Source organism: Tachypleus tridentatus, chromosome 6 (assembly GCF_004210375.1).
Source record: "Tachypleus tridentatus isolate NWPU-2018 chromosome 6, ASM421037v1, whole genome shotgun sequence".
NCBI classification, from domain to species: domain Eukaryota; kingdom Metazoa; phylum Arthropoda; class Merostomata; order Xiphosura; family Limulidae; genus Tachypleus; species Tachypleus tridentatus.
In genome coordinates this window covers 57,205,103-57,232,788 of record NC_134830.1, presented here as the reverse complement: position 1 = coordinate 57,232,788, position 27,686 = coordinate 57,205,103, and the positions used below count along the sequence as shown (strand labels likewise).

The 27,686-nt window shown below is 30.7% G+C and overlaps 1 protein-coding gene across 2 annotated transcripts in view; it reads right to left on the bottom strand.

The window, feature by feature from the left end:
- Positions 1–1,315: 1,315 nt before the first annotated feature.
- The window catches only part of LOC143252585 (nucleolar transcription factor 1-A-like), a 38,608-nt gene continuing 12,237 nt past the window's right edge, over positions 1,316–27,686 (bottom strand). For both annotated transcript variants that reach the window (XM_076504940.1, XM_076504939.1), the window contains exons 2-17: positions 24,846–24,938; positions 24,149–24,333; positions 23,453–23,545; positions 22,107–22,262; positions 21,871–21,935; positions 21,422–21,554; positions 19,468–19,578; positions 18,569–18,693; positions 18,125–18,266; positions 16,131–16,457; positions 12,149–12,213; positions 11,119–11,190; positions 10,030–10,213; positions 7,345–7,455; positions 5,073–5,291; positions 1,316–2,657 (exon numbers count right to left, since the gene is read on the bottom strand). In XM_076504940.1, the coding sequence (XP_076361055.1) occupies positions 2,550–2,657; positions 5,073–5,291; positions 7,345–7,455; positions 10,030–10,213; positions 11,119–11,190; positions 12,149–12,213; positions 16,131–16,457; positions 18,125–18,266; positions 18,569–18,693; positions 19,468–19,578; positions 21,422–21,554; positions 21,871–21,935; positions 22,107–22,262; positions 23,453–23,545; positions 24,149–24,166 (1,929 nt within the window). In that variant the 5' untranslated portion in view covers positions 24,167–24,333; positions 24,846–24,938 and the 3' untranslated portion in view covers positions 1,316–2,549. The remainder of the gene's footprint in view (positions 2,658–5,072; positions 5,292–7,344; positions 7,456–10,029; positions 10,214–11,118; positions 11,191–12,148; positions 12,214–16,130; positions 16,458–18,124; positions 18,267–18,568; positions 18,694–19,467; positions 19,579–21,421; positions 21,555–21,870; positions 21,936–22,106; positions 22,263–23,452; positions 23,546–24,148; positions 24,334–24,845; positions 24,939–27,686) is intronic.

Genomic DNA, 27,686 nt, shown 5'->3' with positions numbered 1-27,686 from the left:
AGCTGACTCAAGTTGAAGATGTAATAATAGATTAAACAATTACTTTTTTTTTTTTTGCTTGCCCATCATTGTACTTTAGGGAGATTGTGTATTTCGGATTTATATGGATATTGCTTGCTTCAAAAAGCATTTTGTGGTTAGTTGACTATCTGTCAATCAGTCTCTGAAGACTAGCATATCAATTTTGGTTTAATTTAAACATCAAACACACAGGGTAATCTCAGAATCACTCCTGCAAGTACCAGGGTGCATTTCATTTTGGCTTTTCTAGCAGAGGTCTGCCACTTGTTTGATTGAATTTTTCTTCCACGAGAAGACTCTGTTGTATGTTCTGTGCAAACTTAACAGACATATGGTAATATCCACTGTTATGTATTAGTGCAGTAAATGTGAAGGAAATCATACATACTAACTGCCAAAATTATGCATAAGTTACACAGTAATAAACCTAAAAAATTACAATTCATAAATTAAAGATTAATCTGGAATATTTTTAATTTTTATTTATAACTCTGATCAATCAGTTAGGAAAAGATAAAGTTATAATTGTGAGAATAAAGATTGGACAACCTTTCTCATCCACAATAAAATAATCCACTCAAAGCTACAACAACTTTTACCTATTCACCACCATTGTTGTCTCACGACGTCAGTGCTATTCAACATATTTATCTCCACTGTCTCTTTAAGCACAGAAAATTAAAGTAACCCCAAGTTGTACAGAAAGACTGGTTACACTTACATCTTGCAAATGATAAGTTATTTTTTTGTTGCAAGACTTTGTTGATATTAGAAAGATATATTTTTACCAGAGTCATAATATTTAACTGTATCTTGTAAACAAAATTCCCACTTTCAAAAAAAGAAAAACCTTAATTGCACTTACACTTCCACCTTGCTTAATAGACCTGGCAGGTGCCATGTATTTGTACAAGGTGAAATGGTAGTTCAATTCTAAATTATACCTCATGGAATTTTGTATAGATGTATACATTGCACGGGAAAATATAATTTTTTTTAATGGTTTCTACTTGATGAGAAAGTATAATAAAAATAGTAACTAAAAGTACCATGCACAGCCTTGCCTGAATGAAAAATAGGTTCCTTGAATATAATAAATGAAGAGGTCAGTATATATCTACAGGTGTCTTACAACTAGAATGAGTAGATTATAATGTTCGTTCTCAAATCGTTTTTCCCACTTGGCCGTGTTTACACAAAACATCTCTTACCACGATTACAGCATACTGAACTTATTCTCAAGATTAGCAACAAGATTAATTAAGTCAACTAACATCATAAATCTAACAGGATATGAGAAGTTACAACTTTTTATTTAATCAATACGCTGGTTGAAATACAAACCAGCTGTGGTTGTGTACAAAATGCAACCAGAAGAAAGTACTGCAAGACCTATGAATTAAAAACATGAAGGAAATAACACACTTTCACCAAAAAGTTTGCAAATCTTGACGTTACACTTTTTGTTTCTAACTTGTGTATTCAACCCAACTTCCACTACACGCATGAAATGTAGAAGTTTAACAGCACTGAAACAAGATGACACATTAAAGATTAAACTATTCTGGTCCAATTCATAAGCAAACCACATGAGTAATAAGCAACAAGAGATAGGTTTATATTGGCTGATTCCATCCATAGTAACAGTTAGCCATTCAACAACTCATGACCAAGTACTTTTTTTTCCTTTACTGAATTTACTAGATAAAGATTATAAGATCCATTTAAAATTTAAAAAGAAAATACGAAAAAAAAATATTTCACCTATAGACACATATATATATATATTGTTAATAAGGGGAGATGTGCCATCAGTATAAAGGTGCAAAAATACCTCTGACATAGAAAGAGTGACCACAGTCATAAAAGTTGTGTATCTTGTAAAAGTTAGGTTCTTTGACAGTTTCAAACAGGTAGTGAGGTAAAGTATGAAAAACAGTTTGGGATAGATGGATGTATTCATTCTTCTTATAACGTATTTAACAACTTACAAGGAAGCTGCTGGTGAATAAGCAGCTATCCACTGTAGATAATCCTTCATCATCACTTATTTTTGTGCATACCACAACTAAGGCCTTGTACCACTTGTCATATTTTAAGTGCCACTACAGAAGTTTCTTCTGCATGCAATATGTTCCATTAAACACAACACATAGAAGGAGAATCCTAACTTTGTCAGGTTGGTATTTTCTGGATCAAATCCTAGTTGATGCAATTTGTTGAAATGTTCAACAAAAAATAACAAACTTGTAGGGCATTCATTATACCGTAATATTAAAAACCAAAACCTAAAACAACTGCTTGTTTCCATCTAGGAAGAATTCCAGTTTCTAGATTATAGTATTATTAATTAGACTTTTCTATTACTGGTATTACAAGGATGGTGGTAAAGGATATTCAAGATTTCACTTCATCTAAAAATGGATACAATACTATTTTAAAGTTGCCCAAGGCACTTTTACTTCATTTTAGTTAAAAAGTTTCAACGTTATCTCTGTTTATATTTTCTTTCTCTACTATACCAAATCTCATTCTTTCTCACTCTCAGATCCAGATTCACTACTATCATCACTAGAACCACTTCCACTCTCGCTGTCACTGTCACTTTCTTCAGAGCTGCTATCTTCTTTTCCTTCCTAGAAGCAAAAGAAACACTAAAAGCAAAACACTAGACAACTCTGTGTTTATTAGTCTCCCTACTGCTTTTTAAGTTCTATGAAAACAAAACTAATGTTCCGTATTCTTCACTTCTTTTAATAACACAGCATACAATATTACGGTAATTAAGATATTAATAAATCACCCTCACTTGTTCTTGTAAAAAAGGTTTTATGAGCTGCAACCACTTATTCATAGAGACTACGCTTGTTTCTGGTGGCAGAATTTTATAAGGTAGTGAATAAAATCCAAGTCTTTTAAGTTTTTCTTTAGAACGTTAAACAAGCCAATTTGTTTTTATCAGTTAACATTAAATTATTTCTAGGCCTTTCTGGTTTTTTTTTAAATCCTTAAACATCTTATGTACACTTGTATGCATGTATGAAAATAAGAAGTACTTATACTGGAAGCTGTGCATGATATAATTGCCATCAATGTCTGTAGAACTTTAAACAGCTCATTTTTATATTTAAGATGCACTAGTAAAACAGATCAGAAACATACATACTGAATACAAATTAGACTAGACCTATATTTACAAATTAAATATACCATCTATGAACAGTAGAAAAGCTAATTCAGACACTTGGTTTTCTGCTTTTGTGTATAATATGGCTGAATATTTATTTTTTGGTTATTATGCAGTAAAAAAGAAAATTTATAATCACTGTGCTAATATCAAATAATGAAATATGAACAGTTACAGCTGAAAGTTATGGATTTTTACCTAAAATAAAATTTAATTTGGTATAATGTTCACCCACATAACACTACAAAAAATGTAAGCAATAGTAAAGTCCTAGTGATAATAATAATAAAAACATCTTGTAGGTCAAAAGCTTAACAAAAGAATTTATTACTACTTAGTATGATAAAGCTGAGCACCCTTTACTGGCTTACATTGTTATATTTTGTTAAGATGTGTATTAATTAAACACAATTAGAAGTTGAAAACGATAACTGTTACTTGAAAAGTCAAATAATTTTTTTTCAAAGATTATTAAGTTCCTTAATGTTTCTAGAATTTCTTAGAAATAAATGGTGTTTACTTGCATATATATATATATATATATATATATATATTTATATGTACTTCCTGTTTGTAACCTTATTTGTTGAACATAGTATTTTCTAGCAAAGAGAAATTCATTAAAATGATTAATAGCACCATCAAACTTTTTGTAAGGAATGTTTACCATAGTGTACACTGATGTCGTAAAGGAACAGTTAAACTGTGTTTTTCTCAGTGGTATGCTCTGGCATGTAGTTCTCACCTAAACTGCATGCGTTATAATAAGTAGCTATTAGTTTATATGGATTTCACTGATGCTTTTGCCCATTGAGAATCAATAATTGTGTTCTGTTTTTGCAACAGAACATTTCGCTTGCCCTTTGTAATTGCCCAGAAAATATAAATTTTTCAGTTCTACCATTGTTTCACTTTAACTGTGTATATCTCTGAAATATGATAAAATCTGGACAATTTTTTTTCAGTTTAAAAATGTTGGTTCATTCAGTAAGTGTTTAACACGAACAGTCCCCAAAGTTTTATGTGACAAAAATAAAACAAAAAAATTGCCAATGATTTAAAATTATGCACCATAAAACTGCTGATAATACAGATATAAAAAGTTGCATGTTGATTATGCAGTAACATTTAATGTTATGCAGTCCTTACACTATGTAAAAACAGCTAAAACAACAGCATTTGATTGCATAATGCAATCCCACCACTGACATCCATTTAACATTTTAATTTCTTGTGAAATAACAGCAACAGATGCACTTCTAAACTTTACAAAGTCTTCTGACATGTTAATATTCAGAAAAGCAAAAGAAATAAGTCACAACTTACACATCTGGTAACAATGATCCTGATATTACAAGGTCTGAAAATTGAGACTGATTACGTTGTCACATGGAAATTACACACCAAATACAATGGTCATATAATCTCATTACACTCGAGGCCTTACAAAAATTATTATATGAGAGACATAAACAGAGAAAAACAGCCACAGATAAAACAGTTTTAAGATATCACTACTGAAAAAAGGATTGCCAAATTTGGGTCTTTTTCTACAACTAGTGTACTTACGAATTAAAGAAACTCAACAAATAATAGTGAATCCAATTATGAAACTAACAATTTTACAGTGAAGTATAATAAGAGGCAGATGCTATATATCTATGTTTTACTTAGTTTTTGTAAACTGTTTTGGACAAATGTGGTGAGGTGGACAATACTACCATTAGACAGTTTATGAACCACACTTGTCTGGAGTTTATAGTTTGTCACAATGTACATTCTTTATTTAATTAACAAGTTTTAATGAACAAACAAAAATATTTATAAATCTATATATTTTATTATAGTTACAGTACAAGCTTACCTTTTTCTTATCTTCATCATCATCATCTGAATCATCATCGTCATCGTCATCATCATCGTCAGATTCACTCCCTGATTCCTCTGAACCTGATTCAGATTCACCATCAGAATCTCCAGATTGCTCTTCCTGGTTATCACCATCATCATTATCATCTTCAGATGAAGATTCCTCCTCATCTGAACTTTCAGATTCACTTTCTTCCTTTACATTTGAAACTGTCTATAATTGACATGATAAATTAAGCTGTAATTTATAACTATTAAAAGTGTATTTTTCTCATTACCTATGTTTAAAATAAAGTTAATTGTCAGTTCTACTAAAATGCTCCATTTATCTGCATGTTCAAAATAAACTGATCATGTAAGAAGACAGGTAAACATGTTGTGCTAAAACATACTACAAAGAATTAGTTATATTAAAACAACTTTGAACATGCAAATCATTGAATCATACAATAATCACAACCAATACAATGTTGTAGCAAAATTGCATATATCAGAACTATATTTTAACATAAAATTTCACAAGGATTTAGAAATTCCAAAATAGAGATACCTGTGTCACTAAATAACACTGAAAATAAAAAAGTATGTATCAACTAGGGGTAGTAGAGCCATCCATAATGAGACCTACAAAAAGTCATGGTCCTAATGTGGAAATTAAAATATTTTTAAAAACTATGCCTGACAGCCACAGATGATTGAATAACTAAAGTAAACATTATTGGACTAATAACTCCAAGAGTAAAGTAGTTTTCATTCTATATTATTATTTTTTCCAAAGTAGGCATACCACGTAAAAGAAACTACATGAAAACTATAACAGAAAGGACAGCATAACACAAGTGATGCTTAGAAAACACACAATGTGGCCTGATCACGCTTCTCAGTATTTTGTACTGACAGTAAAGTGAAAAAGTAGGAAAAAACACAAGTTAATGTAATGAGAGAGGTTGTATCCTTTTACTACTCTACCAAACCTCAAAACTGTTGGTTATCATGATTATTTGACAGTAATACCAGTCCATTGCTATGGAAACAATTTTCTTCAAGATATAATAATACAACAATATGCAACACTTGTATTATTCTAACATGGTTTAGAAGTCATGACAATAATTTGTCATCTTTCTTGGACAGAACAATTGCTGCCTCTCTGATTGAGAACCCCCTGGATTAGCGTGAATGTTGCTCATGTTACCACAGTCTTCTGCCAACATTTTTGAATTAATGTTAGTAAGTACTCAATGACAGAAGATATGAATCAAACAAAATACCTTCCAGCATCTTGTAAAGTTCATTATCACAGTGATTCTAGGCTTTTGTCATAGTGAAAGGTACTTCAAATATGATACTATGGATATACTTTTTTTTTTAGTTACATTTTTTTTATTGTGTTAACCCCTTTGAAATCATATTCATTATACTGTTCAGTGAATATGGTACATATCTGCAAAATATTCTGATGACTTACTTATTTACTTAATATTACATTCAAGTTTGTTTTATTCAAATAATATAAACTCACCTAACTGGCTACTTAATTATGTGTAATTGCAATCATGAAATGTTTTAAATAAAAACAGTATTACATTTACTGGTGACACTGAAACATGTTTTCATTATTTAATTGCCAATTTATTTAATTTATACAAGATAAGTAGGGAATTATGACATACTTTCATATTTTGAAAACAACCAAAATAGTGACCTCATGATCATCTCTAGATAACATTAGTGATTCAATTGCCAAGAAGAAAACATCCAAGGTTTCTTTCAAAAAAATGTATGTTAAAAGTTTGGCCAACATTAGTATTTTGGCAAAAAATAAGCTTTCTGCAAATTGCAACTTCTGGAAGGTATCAATCATATGAAATGAAAAATAATTTAAAAATCACTTAATTAATTTAAAGACAAAAAAACTAGGTGAAAATATGAAAATTAATGTAATATTTGTGGTTCATAACAATTAAAAACTTTTGCTCTTCCATTTTTATTTCTTTTCATACCATTTGGTCAAGATCACTCTACAAATTGATTAATAAACCATCAATTAATTGATTAGCAAATATCATTAATGTCCAGCTCAACATTAAAGCTAATTAAATAAAATGAAGTACCAGGAAATTATAAAAACTATTACAATAAAACCACCCTCAAGTAGTAAGTAACTTAAATATCATTATCTCAGACAACAATATACTATGCATATTCTAATGCTGATAAACATAACTTGGCATCTTAAACATTATTTACCTTTAAAACAAGCTTACCTTTTCAGCCTGTTGTTTTGCAGTTTTGGTTGATTGAGCAGTTTTATTATCAGCCTTTCTTTTCTTGGAACGGACCTGATTATATATCTCTCGGTCCTCAGGAGAAAGTCCCTATAAGAACAAAAGAAAGATATTTAAATAACAATTGACATATATTTTTTTTAAACTCCTAAAAATAGTTAAGAATCAGAAGTTAACAATTTCCTACACTGAAAATATATTTCCAGTAGATACTTTCCCTCTTCTCACATAATAACTTTTCTCATTCATTGTTGCCCTTTATAGGCACAAACCTTTTGTTTACCTATGGCCTTGAAACTTCCATAAACCTGATATCTGTCCTATCCCTGTTTCAAGAGTTTTAATGTTTGGAAAAAATGTAGCATGTGAATGGGTGCCACACTGGTAATTGATGTACAAGACAATAGTTGATTGACAGAATGAAGTATAACCCATTTTCCTTATAATGGAGGAAATTATATAAAACCCAATGGATAATGTCTAGGTGTATTATCATCTCAATGAACAATAACATAATTCATACTTACTTCCAAAACTACAAAAGAAAACATTTGTAAACAGATGTAGCTTGGACCATGAAGATGGAAGAGTTACACCTACTGTTGAATTGTTTTTGTAAATGTATCTTAATAAAATGACTTGAAATGAGTGAAAACAAAAAGATAGATACTGGAGTCCAGGGGATCACAAGCATGGTTCCAATAATCATGCAGTACCCACTGACCAATGGGTATAAGGGCCTCTGTGAAAACCCATGTACCCCCCCAAAAAAACAAAACAAAAACAAAACAACAACATTGTTTGCACTTAAGTAAGACGTGAGTAGGTGCCCATGACCTAACAAAATGTCTTAACCAAAGATTCCAATAACAGAGTAGTCATGTTGGAATTAAGAAAATACAAGAGAACCAGTGTCCACCCAAAGTCTACTGGAGAGCTGTGGATATCTGCAGACAGATGATGAAAAATAGCTGAGTATAGTACAGGTCCAACAGAGGAAGAGCAATTGGACATTGGGTAAACTCTGAAAAGGATCAGATTCAAACCTCGTTCATGTCAAAATGACTAACTGATGGCAATCTAAATATGTAATACCTATACTAACTTTTGTTGAAAAACTGTGGCCTACTCAGTCAAAAATCCAGGGCCTGTAGTCTGAGACATTGCTGTAAAGGTTGCTACTACAGAAGTAGTATGAAATCCAGAATACATGTTCAACTGGAATCAAGTTCAAAAACAATAAACAGTTACATTACAACTGTTGAAATAAAATGAAAAACAATTAAGTTATTTAAGAAATAACTCAAAAAATTTCTTGGGAAAAGATTTCTGAACACATCTTGACACTGCCGTGCTAAACTGAATATGAAGATTGGGTTAATATGTGTAGAGGGAAAAGCTGCATAAGAAGAATATTAAATGTGAGGTTGGTGAGGGTTTCAAGGCTAGTGGGAAGCAAAAAAAGTTGCATATATAATGTATAGAGGGCAACACTGAATGAAAAAAAAAGCTATTACATGAGATTAGGTAACATATCACACTGGAATTTTCTTAACCTTCCCAGGACCAGATAAGTATTATTGATAATGTTCATTTTCACAGTAAAAATGTGCAACCAGGTTGCATGAAACCCAGTATAAGCAAAAAAAAAATTATAAAATTACAATTACTACTTGTATCATTCGTTTAACATTTTGATACACAATAAAAAATAGAAATTCTATGTCTTCATTCTTTATCAGAAAGTTTTGTTTCCAATTAGATTTAACTGGTCAACATTCATCAGTGCATGTTATTTGATAACTTATTTTAATCACTGAAGGAGCTGACTTCTCTATAAATCATACAAACATGGTCTAGAGGTGAAACTGTATAGGCCTACAAACTTCAGTTGAACAAACATTTTGACTACAATAGTAATGAGCATGCATGTTATCCTAGCATTGCAATACAAAAGAAAGACATTGAAAACTTATATACACACAAAAGCAATTTTTAAAACCTTTCACTAGAAATTCACTAGAAAGCAAAAGGGTGGGAATTATTCTCTTTTGGGAGGATGATAATTTACATATTTTTGTTATGCCTAAAATTTGTGATGAGTTCAACCTATCATGTGTAATTTAGTAAAATCTGAAATTTGCAATTAATTAATTCACATTCAAAATCAGTTGCTCTAATCAATAAAAAGCTGGAAGAAATGAAAGATTTATGTCCTTGTTTGCTTAACTTACACCACCAGTGTAAAGTTAGATTGGTAGTTCAGTCAAATTTGGTGCACCATTTTAGTGGTTTATTTCGTGTTTTACAGATTTACTTTAATAATTCAGAGATTTCTTACATTTCACTGGGAGGTTCAGTTGTGCTAGGTATATTTGTTCTGGCATTTCAGTCATGTCCAGTGCAACTATTTAAACTCTTCCTGTCAGGTCCATTGAACAATTATGATAATGTAATATATGGCATAGCATATTTCACTAGAGCATGCATGTTTTATACTATCAGTTGATTTATATATAATATACTCTTTTAAACAAAATAACTAAAATAACATAAATAACATAATACTCAGATTCAGTTCAATTTACCACAAAATACTTTTTACAATATAAATTATTTTTATGTTGGTTCTATAGAAATTAATTAATAAAAATAATAACTCACAGCCAAAAACTTCTGAAGCTCTTTATTATACTTCTGCATTAAATCCTGAGCTCGCTTTTTGTATTTGTCTCTGTCTCTGTTTAACATGGCCTTCCAACGCTTGGCAATTTCTGCCATTCTATTTTTAGGATCCACTTCTGTCAGAATGCTGAGCATTTCTGAGGAGAAGACTCCATATCCACTCCTAAAGAGAGAAGAGAAATGATAAACATATTATTAAAGAATGTTAACAAATGTTAGATCATGAAATCATTAAAAACTAACAAAGGAGACCAAAGAGTTGTAAATGCTACTTTTACAGTAGGACATTAGCTAAGTAAGGTAAGTAGATCATAAAATAAACAGAAAATGAAGGGAACAGTCTACATGTTAGAAAATAAACTACACAGTCAGGCAAAAATCAGCTAAGTGGTCAGAGACAATAGAAAATTGTGATAAAAAAAAAAAAGACAATAAACAAAAATTATAAAGCTAGATAAAACTTGGAATTTTTAACCTGAAAACAGCACCTTATGTGCATAGGGGCCAAACAGTTAAGCTCACAGACCTCTAGGATTCAGGTAAAGCCAGCACTAAAAGACTAAAGACAAGACAGCCAATCAGCTACACCCACTGCCATCAACACAATAGTTTTGTCCAGTTCTTTGAATAAAAAATAACATGATTTACTCTCACCATTACAGCATCCCAAAGCTGAAACAGTAGAATGTATGTTCAATGCCAATATATCTTGAATCCTTCACCATACGAGTTGTAAGTTGACATACTAACCTCCACGTCAGAAAGTAATTTTTGCTAATTACACATTCATTAAAAGAAAGATGACTGAACAAACAGGCTCCAAAATCTGTCAAAATAAATCTTTTTTGTGTGTGAAGAAAATGATTATATACTTTATTAGGACATTGTAATTTATATCTTGTTACATCATGCTGGAACATTTCTTAATGAATAATGCTATCAATAAATTAATTTATTAATTAATCAAAAGGAAAATGTTACATCAGATTAATAATGAAAAAAAAGGCTATTTTATGTTTAATGAATTTTTGTGTGTTAATTGTCAAAGTAATAATCAAAATTGCTTACTGTGGAGGTTTCTTTGGTTCACCTTTGAATAAGCCTTTCCTTGAGACGGGACATTCCAGTCCAGCCTCCTTTCTGATAAGAAAATAATTATTATATTGATACTTGTTATTATTTTTGTGTTCCATTAAGGTAATTTACAAGAGTTTTAACAATATGATTCCTCAGAGTAATTCTACAAGAAAAGAAAATGCAAGTGATTTATTAAAAAAAAATTATGGACAAAATTCTACATTCTTAAGTAGATCTTTTTTTAGTGTACAAATATAAAATTTAAATCTGTTGTCTTACTATTGAAAAACCATTAAAGACTGATTGATTTAACTGTGATCAAGGTTCTACTTAAAAGAACAGTAAAGCATCCCTAAATACTTCAAAAGTAAAAACTTGCAATATGAATAACAATGCATTACTTTTATTGTGCAAAATATCTAATACAGACACGCCCCCACTAGTACAACGGTAAGTCTATGGATTTACAATGCTAAAATCAGGGCTTCGATACCCCTCGGTGAGTTCAGCAGATAGCCTGATGTGGCTTTGCTGTAAGAAAACACACACACACACCCATACTTTACATAAAATTTAATAAAATACTTTTAGATATCAATTTTAATTACTGTTATTAGCTGCATTTTGAAACTAAAGGCACAAGTACATACACTTAAGAAGAAAAAACAAGAATAAATGTGGTTTTCATAATGTAATGGAAATGACATTGAAGCATTAACTGCTTATACTTTACAATTTGCATCTGAACTTCTATAAAACAAATACTACTTTCCTGTAAAATCTCTAGCTGTTATCAACACCTTTAACTTGCACTGAAACATGTCCACTTAACATATCTTGTAAGCAATGCTAAAATCTGATCAAATTATTTCTTTTCAGAAATTGTGAACTTTTTCTGAAATATAGAAATAGGAGCTACTAATCTTTTCTGATTAATAAGAACTGATAAGACGTACAGTTCTAAATTCAACTAATTTAAACTCAACATTTTTAAAATCAAAATATTTTTCACAATACTTACCCCTTTATCCCATTTGTTTCAATTGATTGTTTCTTGGCTTCTTCTGCCATTCGTTTATATTTCTCCTGAAGAACAACAACAAAAGAACAAAAGTTGAAGTCTTCAAGATTTAATGTATTTCATAATATAATGTACTAAATATATAATTATTAAATATGGATTAACCTTAAGACAATGGATGGATCATACTGCATGTCAAGACTTTTTTTTTTGGTCACAATTATTTAATTATCAATGGATACCAATACATTTGACATCATTTAAATTTTAATTTTAATATTATGTATGTTTTAGTTTCTCTAGTTCAAAAGGTAATATTTAAATAACTTGTAAATCTTCACCTTTATTAAATAACACTTTTATTTTTTATTTTATTTCCACCTCTACAAGATGTTCTGAGTGAAGTCACCAATACTTACACTATAGATATTTCTAAACCACCATATAAACTTACAGACTAAAGGATATAAGCAGAAACATCAAATCAACATGTCATGCCTCACCTATCTCATCCTGTCATTTAAAAAATGTCAATTCTCTCTCAGACATTTACTATTGGATTATATATAATCAACAGAAAAAGCAGCTTGTTCTTTCTGGATAGAATAGAAAGTTTTACTAATAAATACTTTTAATATGCATTTAATAAGTTATAGAGATTATACAAATAAAATAGGAAACCTGTAAGGTGAAAAGAATAATTTTTATTCTTAGCATGAAAATTAACCTTTACTCAGGTTGACTCTGTAAAGGTTTCATAACTTCATAGATAAATCTTTAATAAAAAGAAAATACTTTATTAAAAATATCTTATTTTTTGTGTGCAACAGACTTGTGTTATTTACTAAAAGCTTGCAGAGTCACAGTATGTATAGTTTCACAAAAACAAGGTTAGTCAAAATGACTTTGCCAGCACTCATGGAATTAATAAATCTGTTGTAAAGTTATAGCTGACTTAACAGAAAGCAAGAAGCTGGTCTCTTCTTCTCCTTTCTGTTTAGCAAATACAAAATTTAAAAAGAAAGAGTACTGAAAATAATCAAGAAAACTTGAATAAATGATCTCCTCTGTATTAAAAAAAATGAATAAACTATACCTGCATACAGCCATATTGCGACAGTTTACACTGTGTTTAGACATCCATCAATAAACGATGCCATATCACCTTAATGTCTGTATTAAGAAGTATTAGCAACAATACAATTCTCAGAAATAGTATTCTAAATGTACTCATGACTTTCAGAACCAAAATTTACCACGACAAACATATAGAGACAAAAGTTTCTGCTGATGAAAGTTACTCAAAAAAACAGAATGAGGTAAAATTCCATGAGTCATCAGATGCCATATGGAATCTCTAATGAGGGTATAAGAAACTATTAATAGTACTGTTCGTAATACAACAGGTTGAGTAACTTGTATTACATGATTTTGGAAATGCATATCAGCAAGTCACATGGCAACAAAGCCAATATAAAACTACAGTAGGACAGATTGTTTCAGATTTACATTTAACATTTTTGGCAATTATTAGGTAGTTTGATGACACTGTAAAGTCACTGTTTTTGGGTATGGTAGGTAATGCCCCTTCTGATGCAAAACAATCATACCTTATGGTTCTAAAAATGTGATCAGATTGGCAATTTAAAATTTACTTGTACTTAAGGATATTGGAAAACAAAGGAATATGGTGCACCAGGACCATTCAGAGAGAGATTATTAACAAGTCATACTATAATTATAGTAACTAAAGTACAGTAGCTTGCAACAGGAGAAAATCCATAAACACAAAGGTCACTGACAAAAATGTAACATAACCAAAAAGGATATTTTTTTTGGAAAAGAAATATAAGTCACATGCATCTGGTTGGCTTGATTAATATGTCTTAATAACTTTCCCCCTCTCCAGCTCATTGTGTTATGCTTCACTCAAATGAATATGTCACAAGAACTGGAAAACCATCACATTCATAAACTATATAAATTATAGAAAGAATGCACCGAGAAGTGGCGTGCTCTAGACCTAATGCTCTCACGATAGAACTCTTTTACAAAAGAAATTACACTAATAGGTTATTCTAAAGGCACATGGTCATCAAAGAGAACATGAATTAACCCTTTTGCTATGGGCTCAGTATAATATATGAATTCATCTACACATTTGCACATATTAAGTATTTGAACTATAATTTTTTATGCAGAATGCATATATTAAAAAATGGGACTTTTTAGTAACAATTACATGCATTTTGTATACCAAAAATCAAGTTTCTAATGAAATATTTTTACAAAAGAATTGTTTATGAAAATAGACCATTTTTTGTTACTAGTCTGAGTGCAAAGTGATTAAAACACTATTCTTCATCCAAAAATCTCAAATATCATTTGCGTAATCTCTAGAACCTCCTAAACACATTTCAAACATTTGTTTTCAGTAAGACTTTATATTTTATGTTATTTTCTATACTCTAACTATGTGAGGTCTGTCATATGACCAGCTTCATAACCATCATAAAAAATTAGGAAATAAATATAAATTACACCTTTTTCATGCTTGAATGACTACATATCACAATACAAAAATAGAAATGTTTAGTCTAAGCAGCTTAAGTCTTATAAAGCTATATATTTATCTGTATATTTATTACTTTTTATTATATTGACCTTCCGGTCATACCTAGCTAAAATTTCATAACTTGCAGTAATGTTGTGTACGTGCACTTGTGTTATGTATCCAATAATATAAAACTGACCTTTAGTCTTCCCTGTCTTGGCTGTGTTTTAGTGGACCAGTATTTTGTAATATTTTGTCACATTTCAATAATTGTGCATTACATATATGTATATAGATTATTACTATTTAGAAATAAATTATTAAACTTATTTAAAGTATAGAACAATAAATCAAGAAGTAAAGCAAATAATTATCTCTTCTCACTACAACCTTTGTACTTGGTTGTTGCTGGACATAAGTTATTTCAGCCTTTTAAAATTTTGCACGTATTTTTAGGTTATATATATAGTTGAATAACCAAAAAATCAAAAATAACTATACTGATACCAGAGAACTCCACTATAATTTATTAAACTCAGTAACTAAGTTGTATTTGAATTTAAAAAAATATAAAACTTCGAGCAGACTAAAGACACAACCTGCATCCTTAAAATCTTGGTTTGAAAAAACATTGTAACCTTTTCACAGATTAAAATGATGACAAATCCCCTTGTGCCATTCTAAGCTGTAGATTGGTTATTCACATCACATATTAAAGTAAGTGTACATAAAGGACTGTTCTCAAAAATGGAGATGAACTGGGCCATTGTGTTTTATTCAGTACATAATCCATATCTCAACAAAATAAAAAGATATGAGGTTCATATTTTATATTCTCACTTACCAATATTAGTAATTTGAGTTCCTAATTTGAACAAAACTATAGACTCTGTATTTTGACATCACAAACATCTAATTTTAAACAGTGCTGAATTCAACATAGTACATGACTTACTAAAAACTATATTTAGGTGTGTTCTTTTAATATTTAATTTTAAATTAAAAAATTAACTCAATAGTATAATACTGAAGATTGTATTATAATTTAAAATTTGATTTGAAACGTATTGACATAAATTCATAAAATAGTAGTTCAATAAACTTTTGAATGCAAGTGAACAAGAGATAATAGCATTGGCCTCAGCAAAAGGATTAACTCAGGATATGATATTTAAGTGATACACTATAATCCACTAAAGTTCTTGCACATAACATGGCTGTTACATGTGTGAATTTTACATCCACAATAGTAAGATACATGTTACTAGTGACTGGCCTCAATGGAGAGACAGCTTCTCAAAAACAACTGCTCAGAAAAGATCATTCACTTAAAAAAACTGAAATAGGTGTCAAAGCTAAAAGAGGATGCACTTTATGCTTTAATAATAATCAACAGTAAATAAATAAAAGAAGATAAAATATACTTACCTTTCTCTTTTCAGTGAGCTCTTTAAATTCTTTACTTAATAGTTTCAACAAATCAGATTTTGACAATTCTGGGTTTTTGGCTTTTGCTGACAGAAATCTTTCTTGTTGATAACAGGTAAGAGGAGTTGTTGGTTTCTTTGACTTGTCATCATTGTCATCAAAAGCTGAAACTGAGTCTAACATTTTTCCTTTGATTATGTTCCCATTGGGTGTGGTATCTGTGTTTTTCTTCTTTGTGGTTTTGTTCTCTGATAACACTCTTTGTCTCTCCTCTTCAGATAAACTGTTCAAGTATATTGCATACTTTTCCTTATACTTAGCATTGGCCTATCAAATAGAGAGAGTGTTATTAATTCCTTCCTTGTACTCTTTGAATAATGGCATATTAAATGTGGCATCAATAATAACACTATCCAACACAAATTTTGTTCATGGATAGTATGTGTTATTTCTTAATTGCTGATGTTGTAAAAGTACAGAAAATAGTCATTATTCCTTTCAAACTTTGCTTTTGTGACATGGGATAATGAAATTTATAAATTAACCTATTTTCTATGTAAAAATGGAGAAATTTGCACATTTTCATTTACATAAGATCTGAATAAAACAACATATGAATCAAGATTTACATGTATTTATACTAAAGTTATACAAAAATGTTTAGAAGTGAGTAGTTTTTCGAGATTTTTTACTGTAATGTAAATCACTTTCATGTATCAGCCCCCAAATATAGTCTCCCATCATGTTTTCGTCATATGCTCCCAGGTCACGAAAGCAAAGTTTGAAGAGAAAAATAGGTATTTTCCATTTACTTTAGGCATAAGCAATTGAGAAAAAAACTTTCTGCCCAGGAACAAGAAAAAGTAAAACTTTTGTTACATAGTGTAATTATCCTCCTTGTACTATCTGAATACTGGTGTTCTAAATGTATGATATCAACAATAATTATCCTCCTTGTACTATCTGAATACTGTTGTTCTAAATGTATGATATCAACAATAATTATCCTCCTTGTACTATCTGAATACTGGTGTAGCAAATATATGACATCAACAATAATTATCCTCCTTGCACTACCTGAATACTGGTGTACTAAATATATAACATCAACAATAATTATCCTCCTTGCACTACCTGAATACTGGTGTAGCAAATATATGACATCAACAATAATTATCCTTCTTGTACTACCTGAATACTGGTGTACTAAATATATAACATCAACAATAATTATCCTCCTTGCACTACCTGAATACTGGTGTAGCAAATATATGACATCAACAATAATTATCCTTCTTGTACTACCTGAATACTGGTGTAGCAAATATATGACATCAACAATAATTATCCTCCTTGCACTACCTGAATACTGGTGTACTAAATATATAACATCAACAATAATTATCCTCCTTGCACTACCTGAATACTGGTGTAGCAAATATATGACATCAACAATAATTATCCTTCTTGTACTACCTGAATACTGGTGTACTAAATATATGACATCAACAATAATTATCCTCCTTGCACTACCTGAATACTGGTGTACTAAATATATGACATCAACAATAATTATCCTCCTTGCACTACCTGAATACTGGTGTACTAAATACATGACATCAACAATAATTATCCTCCTTGTACTAAACACTCTTTACAGCTCTTGGTGTCTGAAAGTTTCAAGTTCAAATAAGTTCATTTTTCTCTTTGTTGTACTTAAAGTTCCCAAAAACTTTCAAATTTAAACAATAAATTCATGTTTATGAAGTTACAATAACCAAATGAAAGCCTACATTCTTATGTGTTTCTCTTTTAAGTTTTATTAGTTAATGGCCTGATCTCATATTTAATGTCCATTTCCTCTCTGACTTCATAATACTGAAATCCAGTATCCCAACTGAATTCACCATATACATGTTAAACATTTTATAATCTTCTAAATAAATAGGAAAAATTCAACATAAATTCAGGCTAAGACTATTATTGAAAAATACTTTTTGAGCTTGTTTGTTGTAGAAGTCTCGTTGGGAATCACTAAGAAGTTTCCACCTTTTGGAGATTTCTGCCATCTTTTCTTTGGAGGGAATATCTTTAAGTTCACACAGCATGATTCGGGAAAAAAGGCTATATCCAGAGCTACATATATAAGACACAACATCAGATAATTTCTGTTTTAAGGAAAAGTTAACTTACCAAATATTTTCGTTAGGGTTACATATTAACAAAACCATTCAGTTAAGAACTATACTTTTTTTAAGTGAGACCAGATATAAAAAAGTTTAATTTTTCAATTCTGTTTTTATGGAACACACTTTATGTTGATAGAAGACAGAAGAAAATATGCTGAAAAAACAAACAAACACAGAATGCTTAACAATATTCCAACAGTCAGCCAGTGTACAAAATTTGATACTAGTCAAGAGGAAATAAAATCTCACTTTGGAGGACGTTCAGGTTTTCCATCATAACGATCTTTTAATTCTTTTTCCGCTTTACTTAAAACATTCTTAACTGGGTTAGGCTTAAAGTCTGGATGAGACTGAAGGTAACCTGCTACATCATCCTATAAGGAAATTAAAAAAAAATAAAAAAATTTGGAAACTGAAATATCAAATAGGTTCTTTTATTAAAGAACTATTAGCAATAATGGAATTGAACTACTTAAAGTTAATATGAAGCCTAATCTATTGTTTGATTCACCAATTCTCACTGAGCGATACTGGTATATATATTCTTCAAATTTTATACAAACCTAAAGTTCTCTGTGGTAAGAAAGAAAACTGAAACTACTGTACATGTAATGGGATTTAATATTTTTCAAAATATTTTCCTAAAAATAATAAGATAAAGTTTTAAAATTTCAGGTGAATTACAGAAAAACCTTACAATATGCTAAATGCACAGAACTTAACTTTAAAGACCGAACAAAACTGATGATACTGTGCTTTCCACAGTAATATTCTAGAATTACCAAAATAAGATATAACTTTCAATGAAACTCAAGATATCTTGTTAACCCTCCTAGTATCATAAGGTATTGAACAAAAGATGTACTCGTGTTAGGTGAAAAAACAAAAAAACCATAGAAACACAATGCTCATAATCAAAGAGTTACAAGCTACCATACGTTATACACAATTACTTTATCTTGCATTTTGTTTTTGTTTTCTCCAAACCTGTTATGTTCTTTCCTCTGAATACTTCTGAGATATTCATTACACAACATATTTCAGTAAATTTGGTTATAAAACCCAGAATACAAAACATTTCCACTGAACATTAAGATATTAAATGGACTACTAAGAGAGTGTTTTCTTATAAATGTAAACTTTCTTACAGAAAATCTTTGTTCTTCCTGGACTGCTTTTCTTATCCATTTAATTCGCTTGCCATCTGAGAGGGCATTCCACTGTTTTCTAGCTTTCTCCAAGGAATCTTTCTTTTCAAGCTATAATATAACAAGTATTAGCAATTATCATACACAAAAGCTGTTTATGTTGTACTTTTACCTTGTCATAATCTCCAACATACGTTTTCTACATGGAGAGGTCTAATATTTTTTCTTTGTTCATATCCGTAAACTATCTGAACAATAGAACAAGCTCAACCTGCACAAGATATTAATTTTCGAAACTGCACACACACAAGTTTTAGGAACCTTAATTTACTAAAACTGTTATAAAAATATTCTTTAGTTTTTACCTTTCTTCTGTTTCAACAGTAAATCAACACTGTTTCTACATATAGTTTTCCTCTGCTAGACAGATATCGTTACAGTACATGGTACACAAGAATTTTCACCCTTTAACTGCTGCGGGCACATGTCAGACACACATCATACAACTTTTGGTTAAGCCTTGACAATTTTTTGATTAACCACACAAGTTTGGAATTTTGTACCAACATAAAGAAAAGGTATTACTAGCATTTACATTGGGTAGCTGTCCGACAACTTTATTACCCACTTCAAAAATCACTACCCTAATCCATCAAAGTAATGATTAACATCAAATTGCAGACATTATCTTATTTTTTTTCTTGGCATTCCAACTTTTCAAGGTCATATAAGAGTAAATATCAAAAGCAGAATGTCATATACGTTTTGTGTGTGTCAATAAAAAAAAATTGCCATAGCATTGCTGTGTGTTTTTGTTTTCCTTGTGTTTCTTTTTCTCTGATAGTACCGTAAGCCTTCCCCCCCCACCAGAGATAGTGTACTGATAGTTTACTGGATACAGTGTATGTACTAAAGACTTAATATCATGCAGTTGTTAGCTTACATAATGAGGCTTGTAATGTTATGCACAAAGCTTGTATGCAGTGCAAGCAAACCACTCCATAGGTAACGTACACTGAACTCTAAACCTGTCATTATACATTCACGATCTACACTGATTGATGTAGTTTGGATTATACTACAACTCCACCATATTGGATTGTTTTGCTTGATTATATAAACTGTATATCAGTGACATAAAATGGAACCATGTGGTTAGCTAAACAATAACATGAGACCATGACACTCATTTGAAGTTTGATGTAAAATATCTGATTCTACAGTAAAGGAAGGATGTTAGACATTGCAAGTAATGGAAAAGTGATAAAATGGTTTGTCTCAGGGTTATGTAGCTAACATAAGCAGTAAGCATATTTACCTATGGCTTGCAAGTTACAACTGTGCTGTAAGCCACAAACCCTTGCTTGTTTCTAGAATAGAAAAATTAAAAACAGCACACAAAATACAGTAACACTGAATACTCAAGATAAAATCAGTGTGACAGACAGTAGGCCTAATTTAAGTAACCTATCATGAGATATGCTACCCCTGACTAGACTATATATGAATGCTTCATTTCAGTTTCCTGATTTTTCATAGAACTTTTATCTTTTGTTTTAAACATTTAACCTCATTCTCCATGACTTTATTTTTCCAAATTCTACTGAATTTACAAAATTATAAATACTAACAGTCCAACTCTAGGCTACCAAAGTTATCAGCTTCCTTTGACCTTTAACAACGAGTAAACACTTGGTGTTACCTCTTCAAACTTCCAAAAGTTAAATAGGTTTCAATTTTCATACGTGAATTAAATGAAATGGTTATTATGTCTTTTACTGTGTCTCTAAAAATAAACCTAACTCTGGCAGAATTGTTGATCTATAACCAGAGTAATGAAAGAGTTAGTGATATTTCAAAAGTGGTATTTTCTTTTGCAAATCTTTTGTTCACAGACAAATCAATGCCCATTTTGTAGATTTCTTGAATGCAAAATAAAATACACAGATCTTACTCCTGCATATTCATTTCTTTTCATTCGATCAGCAAGGAACAGGTTGAAGGGAGTCTGGGGTTTTGCTGGCCCTGCATTGCCAGAAGAGGAATGTTTCGAATCTGTCACTGGAAACTGATCTGGATGTTCTTTCCTGTAAGATCAACATAAAATTTAAATGCTCAAAGCACAACAAAATCTAATTCTGTAATGGCAATAAAACCTAATATTAAGTCAAAATCTGTTTGGGAAAATCTCGAACAGTTATGAGTATGCATTTCTAGATGCAAGAAAAAAAAACAAAGCAGGATAACCAATAAGCATTTTTATACCAAAATTAGTTTCAACAACGTTATTTTTTGGGGGAGGTGTAAGTATTTTATTTGTAACCAACCTGTTATAATGAAGTAAAACAATGAACAAAATGTCAATAATTTTACATACAGTATTCAACTGGAAGATGAACTTACTTAAACTTTTCAAGCTCCTGTTTGTAAATTTCATTTTCTTTCTCATAGCTCTCTTTGTATTTTAACTAAAAAACAAAAAAATCAATAATTATTTGGTCAACATTTATTAACTTACTTCACTAGAGCAGCTTAATAAAATATCAGACTGATTTTAGTGAACAATGCCATCTAATGAAACTCACTTGTGTTGAATAAATGTGAAATGTAATAGTTTGACCACATATGCTGTCTCTTACCTTTTTCTTCTCCGGTAGTTGCTGAAACTTTTTTGACAAGAGCTTAGCAAGGTCTGTCATGGACATATCAGGATGCTCCCGACTGTATTTCTGTCGTTTTTCCAAAAAATATCTGAAGTAAGGAGTCAACGGCTTCTTTGGCATTTCAGGATGTTTCTGGAAAGTAGTTACAAGTTGATAAAGATAATTAATATTCTCTTAATTACTAAAACATTTTATACAAGTTTTTATAATACATACATGCAGACATTAAGTAGTATTTTAGCAATGGTTCCAAGTCTTATTTTCATGAACAATTCTCACTTAAAATTTGATTGTGAAAATATAGTCTGATTTGTTACTAGTCCAAGTACAAAGTGATTTTTTTTGCCATGATTTAAAAAAATATTCTTTGTTCCAAAAACCTCAAAATATTATTTGTGAGACCTCTAAAACCTTCTAAATACATTTCAAATTCTTTTTTTACAGTAAATCTTTATATTTTGTCTGTTATTTTCTCTACCCTAAGAATAATGGGTCTGTCAATTTGACCGACCTTGTAACCAACACAGAAAATTAGGAAATAAACATAAATTATGCTTTTTTCTTTCTAAAATGACTACAAATTACAATAAAGTGGCCTATCTCGGTTGTGTTTTAATGGACCACTATTTTGTAAAATAAAGTAACATTTAAGTTATAATACATTTATATATGTACATACAATATTATTTACAAATAAGTTCTTAAACTTACTTTTTTAAAACATAGGACAATAAAGAAATAAAAGCAAACAATTATCACTTCTAGTTATGACCTTTGTACTCAATTACTGCTTGACACAAGTTGCTAAGCCATTTAAAATTCCACAAATGGAGGATATGAAACAAAATATTTTTTCAAGTTTTCTACATATGGTTTAATAACCAAAAAATCATAAATTACTAAACTAATAACACATAATTCCACTATAATTTATCAAGCTTAGTAACTTAGCTGTATTTATGTCTAAAAATATGAAACTTCAAACAGACTAAACACACAACTTATCTCTTTGAAATCTTGTTCTAAAAGAACAAGATGGCATTCTAACACCTGAAAATGTCTAGGAAAGCTGCTAGGGGAATAACTAGTTATGTACACAAGTAGGTGAATATAAGGGACCATTTTCAAAAATAATACACAGTTTGATACCAAACTTATTGACATAAATTCATAAAATAGTAATTCAATAAAACTCTGAATGCAATTCAACAAACACGATGACATAGCCTTTGATCCCTAGCAATAGGATTGAAGGTTGAAAGTGAAAATCAAGAATACTTTTCTCAATCTTCACAAGCAATTATCTTTTCAGTTAAACTCACCTGTTTCTTAGATGATGAAAATGATGACCATGGGTGTTTTACCCATTCCTTGGCATCATTCACCATATCAGTTAGTGTTCTAAAGCGACGCAGCTGTAAAGACAAGATACATAACAATTGTTAAATTATACTTTATAAGAAATATGTAATGTAGTTTAAAAATCACAGCTTATTTTTATCAATGATTCTGAAAACAAACATACATGTATATGTATATATATGCATTTCAAAGTAATTTATTTTCTTCAGTTTTTTTTGTACTAATATTATAGCTAGTTTTTAGGTTACTACATCTATAACAGTTTAGCATACAAAGATCTAAAGTGGAAAATGCAAAGTTCATATTCTTAAGAAAACTGTGGCCCAAAGCATTCCGAACAGTACTGACTGTTGTTGTTTATATTTAACACAAAACTACACAAAGGACTACCAATGTTTTGTCTACCACGGGTATAGAAACTCAGGTTTCTAGCATTGTACATCCACAGACATACTGCTGTGCCACTTGGGGGCGAAATAGTACAGAAGCAGATTTAATATATTCACTCATGTGGATAGATATACTGAAGACCTTTTCACAATCCAACACAATCACTCCATTTCTTGATTAATACTAATAAAATTTCATATAAAAAATAAACACGTGATAACAATCCTGATGAAGTCATACAAGTTTTACACGATACTACTTCTCACCCTTGTCATAACTTGCATCCATTTCTCCTTACACTGCACACCAGTGTATGAGCCAAAGCACACCTTGTCCCAGTCCAGTTTCTCCACAAGTGTGTTATATCGGACAGTGTCTATTTTGGGCAAGCAGGTTGCCAAGTTGTTAATTAACTGACTAAGATCCTCTGATGTCCAATCAAATGCAAACCCTGAAAAAAAAAGGGGGGTTATATATCATATCACAAGTTAATTTATAATACTCATCTTTGTCCACTTGCTGGACAAAATAGAAAATGTTTTCATGTAATATAACCCTTTTTTCATAGATTCAATTTCAGAAATGTAATCAACTCAGTTAGTCAAATGGTCATTTCTGATTTAAGTAATTTTTCAAATCATAAAATATAGTTTCTCTCTATTTTTAATTTCTATGATTACATATGCAATCTCCATTGTATACTTCTCTCAGGTATTGATGTCTAGGTTTGGTTATTAATACCTATTTCCTTTTATTTAAATTCAGGAACTATCTCATCTAATGCTTTAAAAAGAAAAACAATACCTCTATAATTCTACACACAAGACTAATATATAATTTTACACAAAAACTGTTAACACTTAATTTTGTTATAAATGTTAAGGGTAGTTTACCACTGCAATTACTCTTAATTTTCTTTACTAGCCTGAAGACAAAATGTTATAAATTTTACAGGTAGTTTACCACTTCGATTACTCTGATTTTCTTTATTAGCCTGAAGACTTGTTTCTTCTTTAATCGTCTCAGTCTCCTTCGGTTTTTTGTTGATCTTCGCAGCTGTAGATTATAAATTTAGATATGAAAAAAGAAAACTATATAAATTGAATCTTACATCACAACACAGCACTGTTGTACATACTTTTAATGGCACAAGTTACATTAAAACATTATACATAATATTTAGGTTTAAAAGTTGTAAGTGTAACATAATGGCAAACTTCAAAAATCCCATTAATTAAAGTCAAAATACATAGAAACTTTACAACTTCCAAATTTTGATTTTTCTAACCTAACTTCTGTTACAGAAAATTAACAGAGTATTTATAGAATTATCCAAAAAAATAAATCTATTATTCACCTTTTAATATATAAATTTTGTTACCCAATAAGTGTATTTTGGCACACTGTATTTCTACCATAATTTATATTAAACCAAAATTTCACAAGTTTTAAGGTAGCCTTTTCCAATTATAATAAACTAGTCATTAACAAAACAGGTGCAAGTTGAAATTATTTACTACTTAAATTGTAAATTACACATAAAACGTCGCTTCATGAGATATATTTATTTTAATTCATAATTATATTGTGTATTTTGTTCAGAGAGGTAGTTCTCATTACTGAATCAAATTATGAAGTTATTCCATTCTGTAAAACAATCCAGTATTACTATTACCCTTTGCAAACTGCTCATATGGATTCTTTTTTTTTTCCTTACAAAACATGACTTGTCATCAGCAAATGTCAGTGCATCAACTATTCTTACACACAAATACATTCAAGTCTTATAATTAAATAGATAACTATAGGAGAAATGAAAGGAGAAAACTCAGCATTTGTCTCTCCTTACTGAGTAGTTAAACGTGCAGTTGTATTGTAAGGTAAATTTCTACTTCATATTCCTTGATGCACCACCCTAATAACTGGAACCTGATATGGATTCCCATTTTCCAGTTGGAGAAAAAAAGTGTGTAAATGTTAGGTGTACGGATCAGAGGAATATCACACTGAACAAAATAGAATGGATGTCCATGATTAACTATTTTGAAAAGCAATCAAAGGGCAGAAATCCCCTTTTGCCTTCCTCATGACAATCCACTGCAGAATTAACTTATGGACACCTAAAAACATATAAGCATGTACCACTACTGATCTTGTAAGGCACTACATCTCTACAGTGAGGATTATGGCTCTACTGGTATATAATATGAGTTTGAGTAAAAATATACCTGACGAGGTAACACCTGCGACAGACTGGCTTGTTCTATACATCATTACTAAAATTTAATAATAGGTTATAACTAATATAAAGATATATTAGATGAAGTCCTTTCACCAGTCACTAAAGCACTGATATAAGCCTACATTTCACTTAATCACTAAACTGATAGAAAGGAAAATCCAGTGATGGCCAACACTAGTTCTGTGGGTTCCAAAACTAAGAGTATATGGCCATTCAGTGAGATCTTCAACTGCATACTTAATAACCCACTGTGGGCCCAAAAATGAGTGTACTCATTACTGTTCTTTAACAAAGAACTGGTAATCTACATTTGCCCTTGAACAAGAATATCACATAATCCAGCATTTTATTAGTTGGGTATCTGAAAACTTATGGATTGAAAAATATCCTGGAATTCCTGCAATATGGAGAAAAACACAAAATATTATTAACCAGTACTTCTGTTTTAGCGTACACATTTTCTCTGTTTTTACTAGCTAACAACAGTTACAAAATGTCACATACAGTACTTATGGTTACACTTTTGATATAAGCCAAATGAAACAAAGAACAAAAAACATATAGCATGATATTAAAGTGAGAGAACGTAAAAGCAACTCTTTCCGCCTTTTGGATAAAACACTAGGGCTCAAGCCACGTAAATCTCGCTCTGTCAGACTACTCAACCGACAGGGAGAGTGCGGGAGAGTGCTTCGTTAGCTGTTTATTCGCCATACTGCCTAACGCCCACCCCGTACCTTGTTACCGCTCCCGCTGTAGAACCATCTGTACTGGTAACACGACACGCGCGCGAGAAGCTGCTATAGCAAGTCCAAGTTTCTGAAAGCTCAGTGGGCCAAGCTGGCACGCACTGAAGTTTCCACAACACCACGGAAACAGTCGGGCAAGACAAACGAGTAATGGCTGATTTGAAGTTCGTCGATATGATTATTTTGTAAGATAAATTTTATGATGGGAGTTATATATAACAAGTTACCTGATATCTGATTGTGATTACACTAGTACAAATTTAATTACAAGAGAAACTTAACAGTTAATTGTTAAATTATCAAGTTATGCTTTTCTTACTATCTCACACCATAAAGTTCTACTTCACACTTTTATTTATAGCTACACTACATTTCAAAATATGATGGTACAACTAGAATAAAAACATTCATAAATCTGCAATAATTAAAAGTAACTTAATATTTACTCACAATATAAATATTTAATACTTAATGCACCAATAATTGGATTAAAGTAAATTTGATATGCTAAAATAAGAACTTATTTAAGTTTGAAAGCGCGAAACGAAGGAAGTTTACTTCCCGCAGACCTACGCTAGAATCGGCCGTCTGATACAAGTTTCCCCGAGTACTTCCTCAAACAAACTTGTACCCAAAACGACTTAGCTGCAAGCTACAACGGAGCTTTCTGGAATGTAATCCGTGAGAAGAGGACAACTTTTCTCGAGTGATTCACAGAACGATGTGGCAACTTCGACAATAACCGGTTCTCTAAGTAAAGCTGAAAACATCACGAACTGACAGTAATGTTACCCAAATCATAATCTAGTGCAA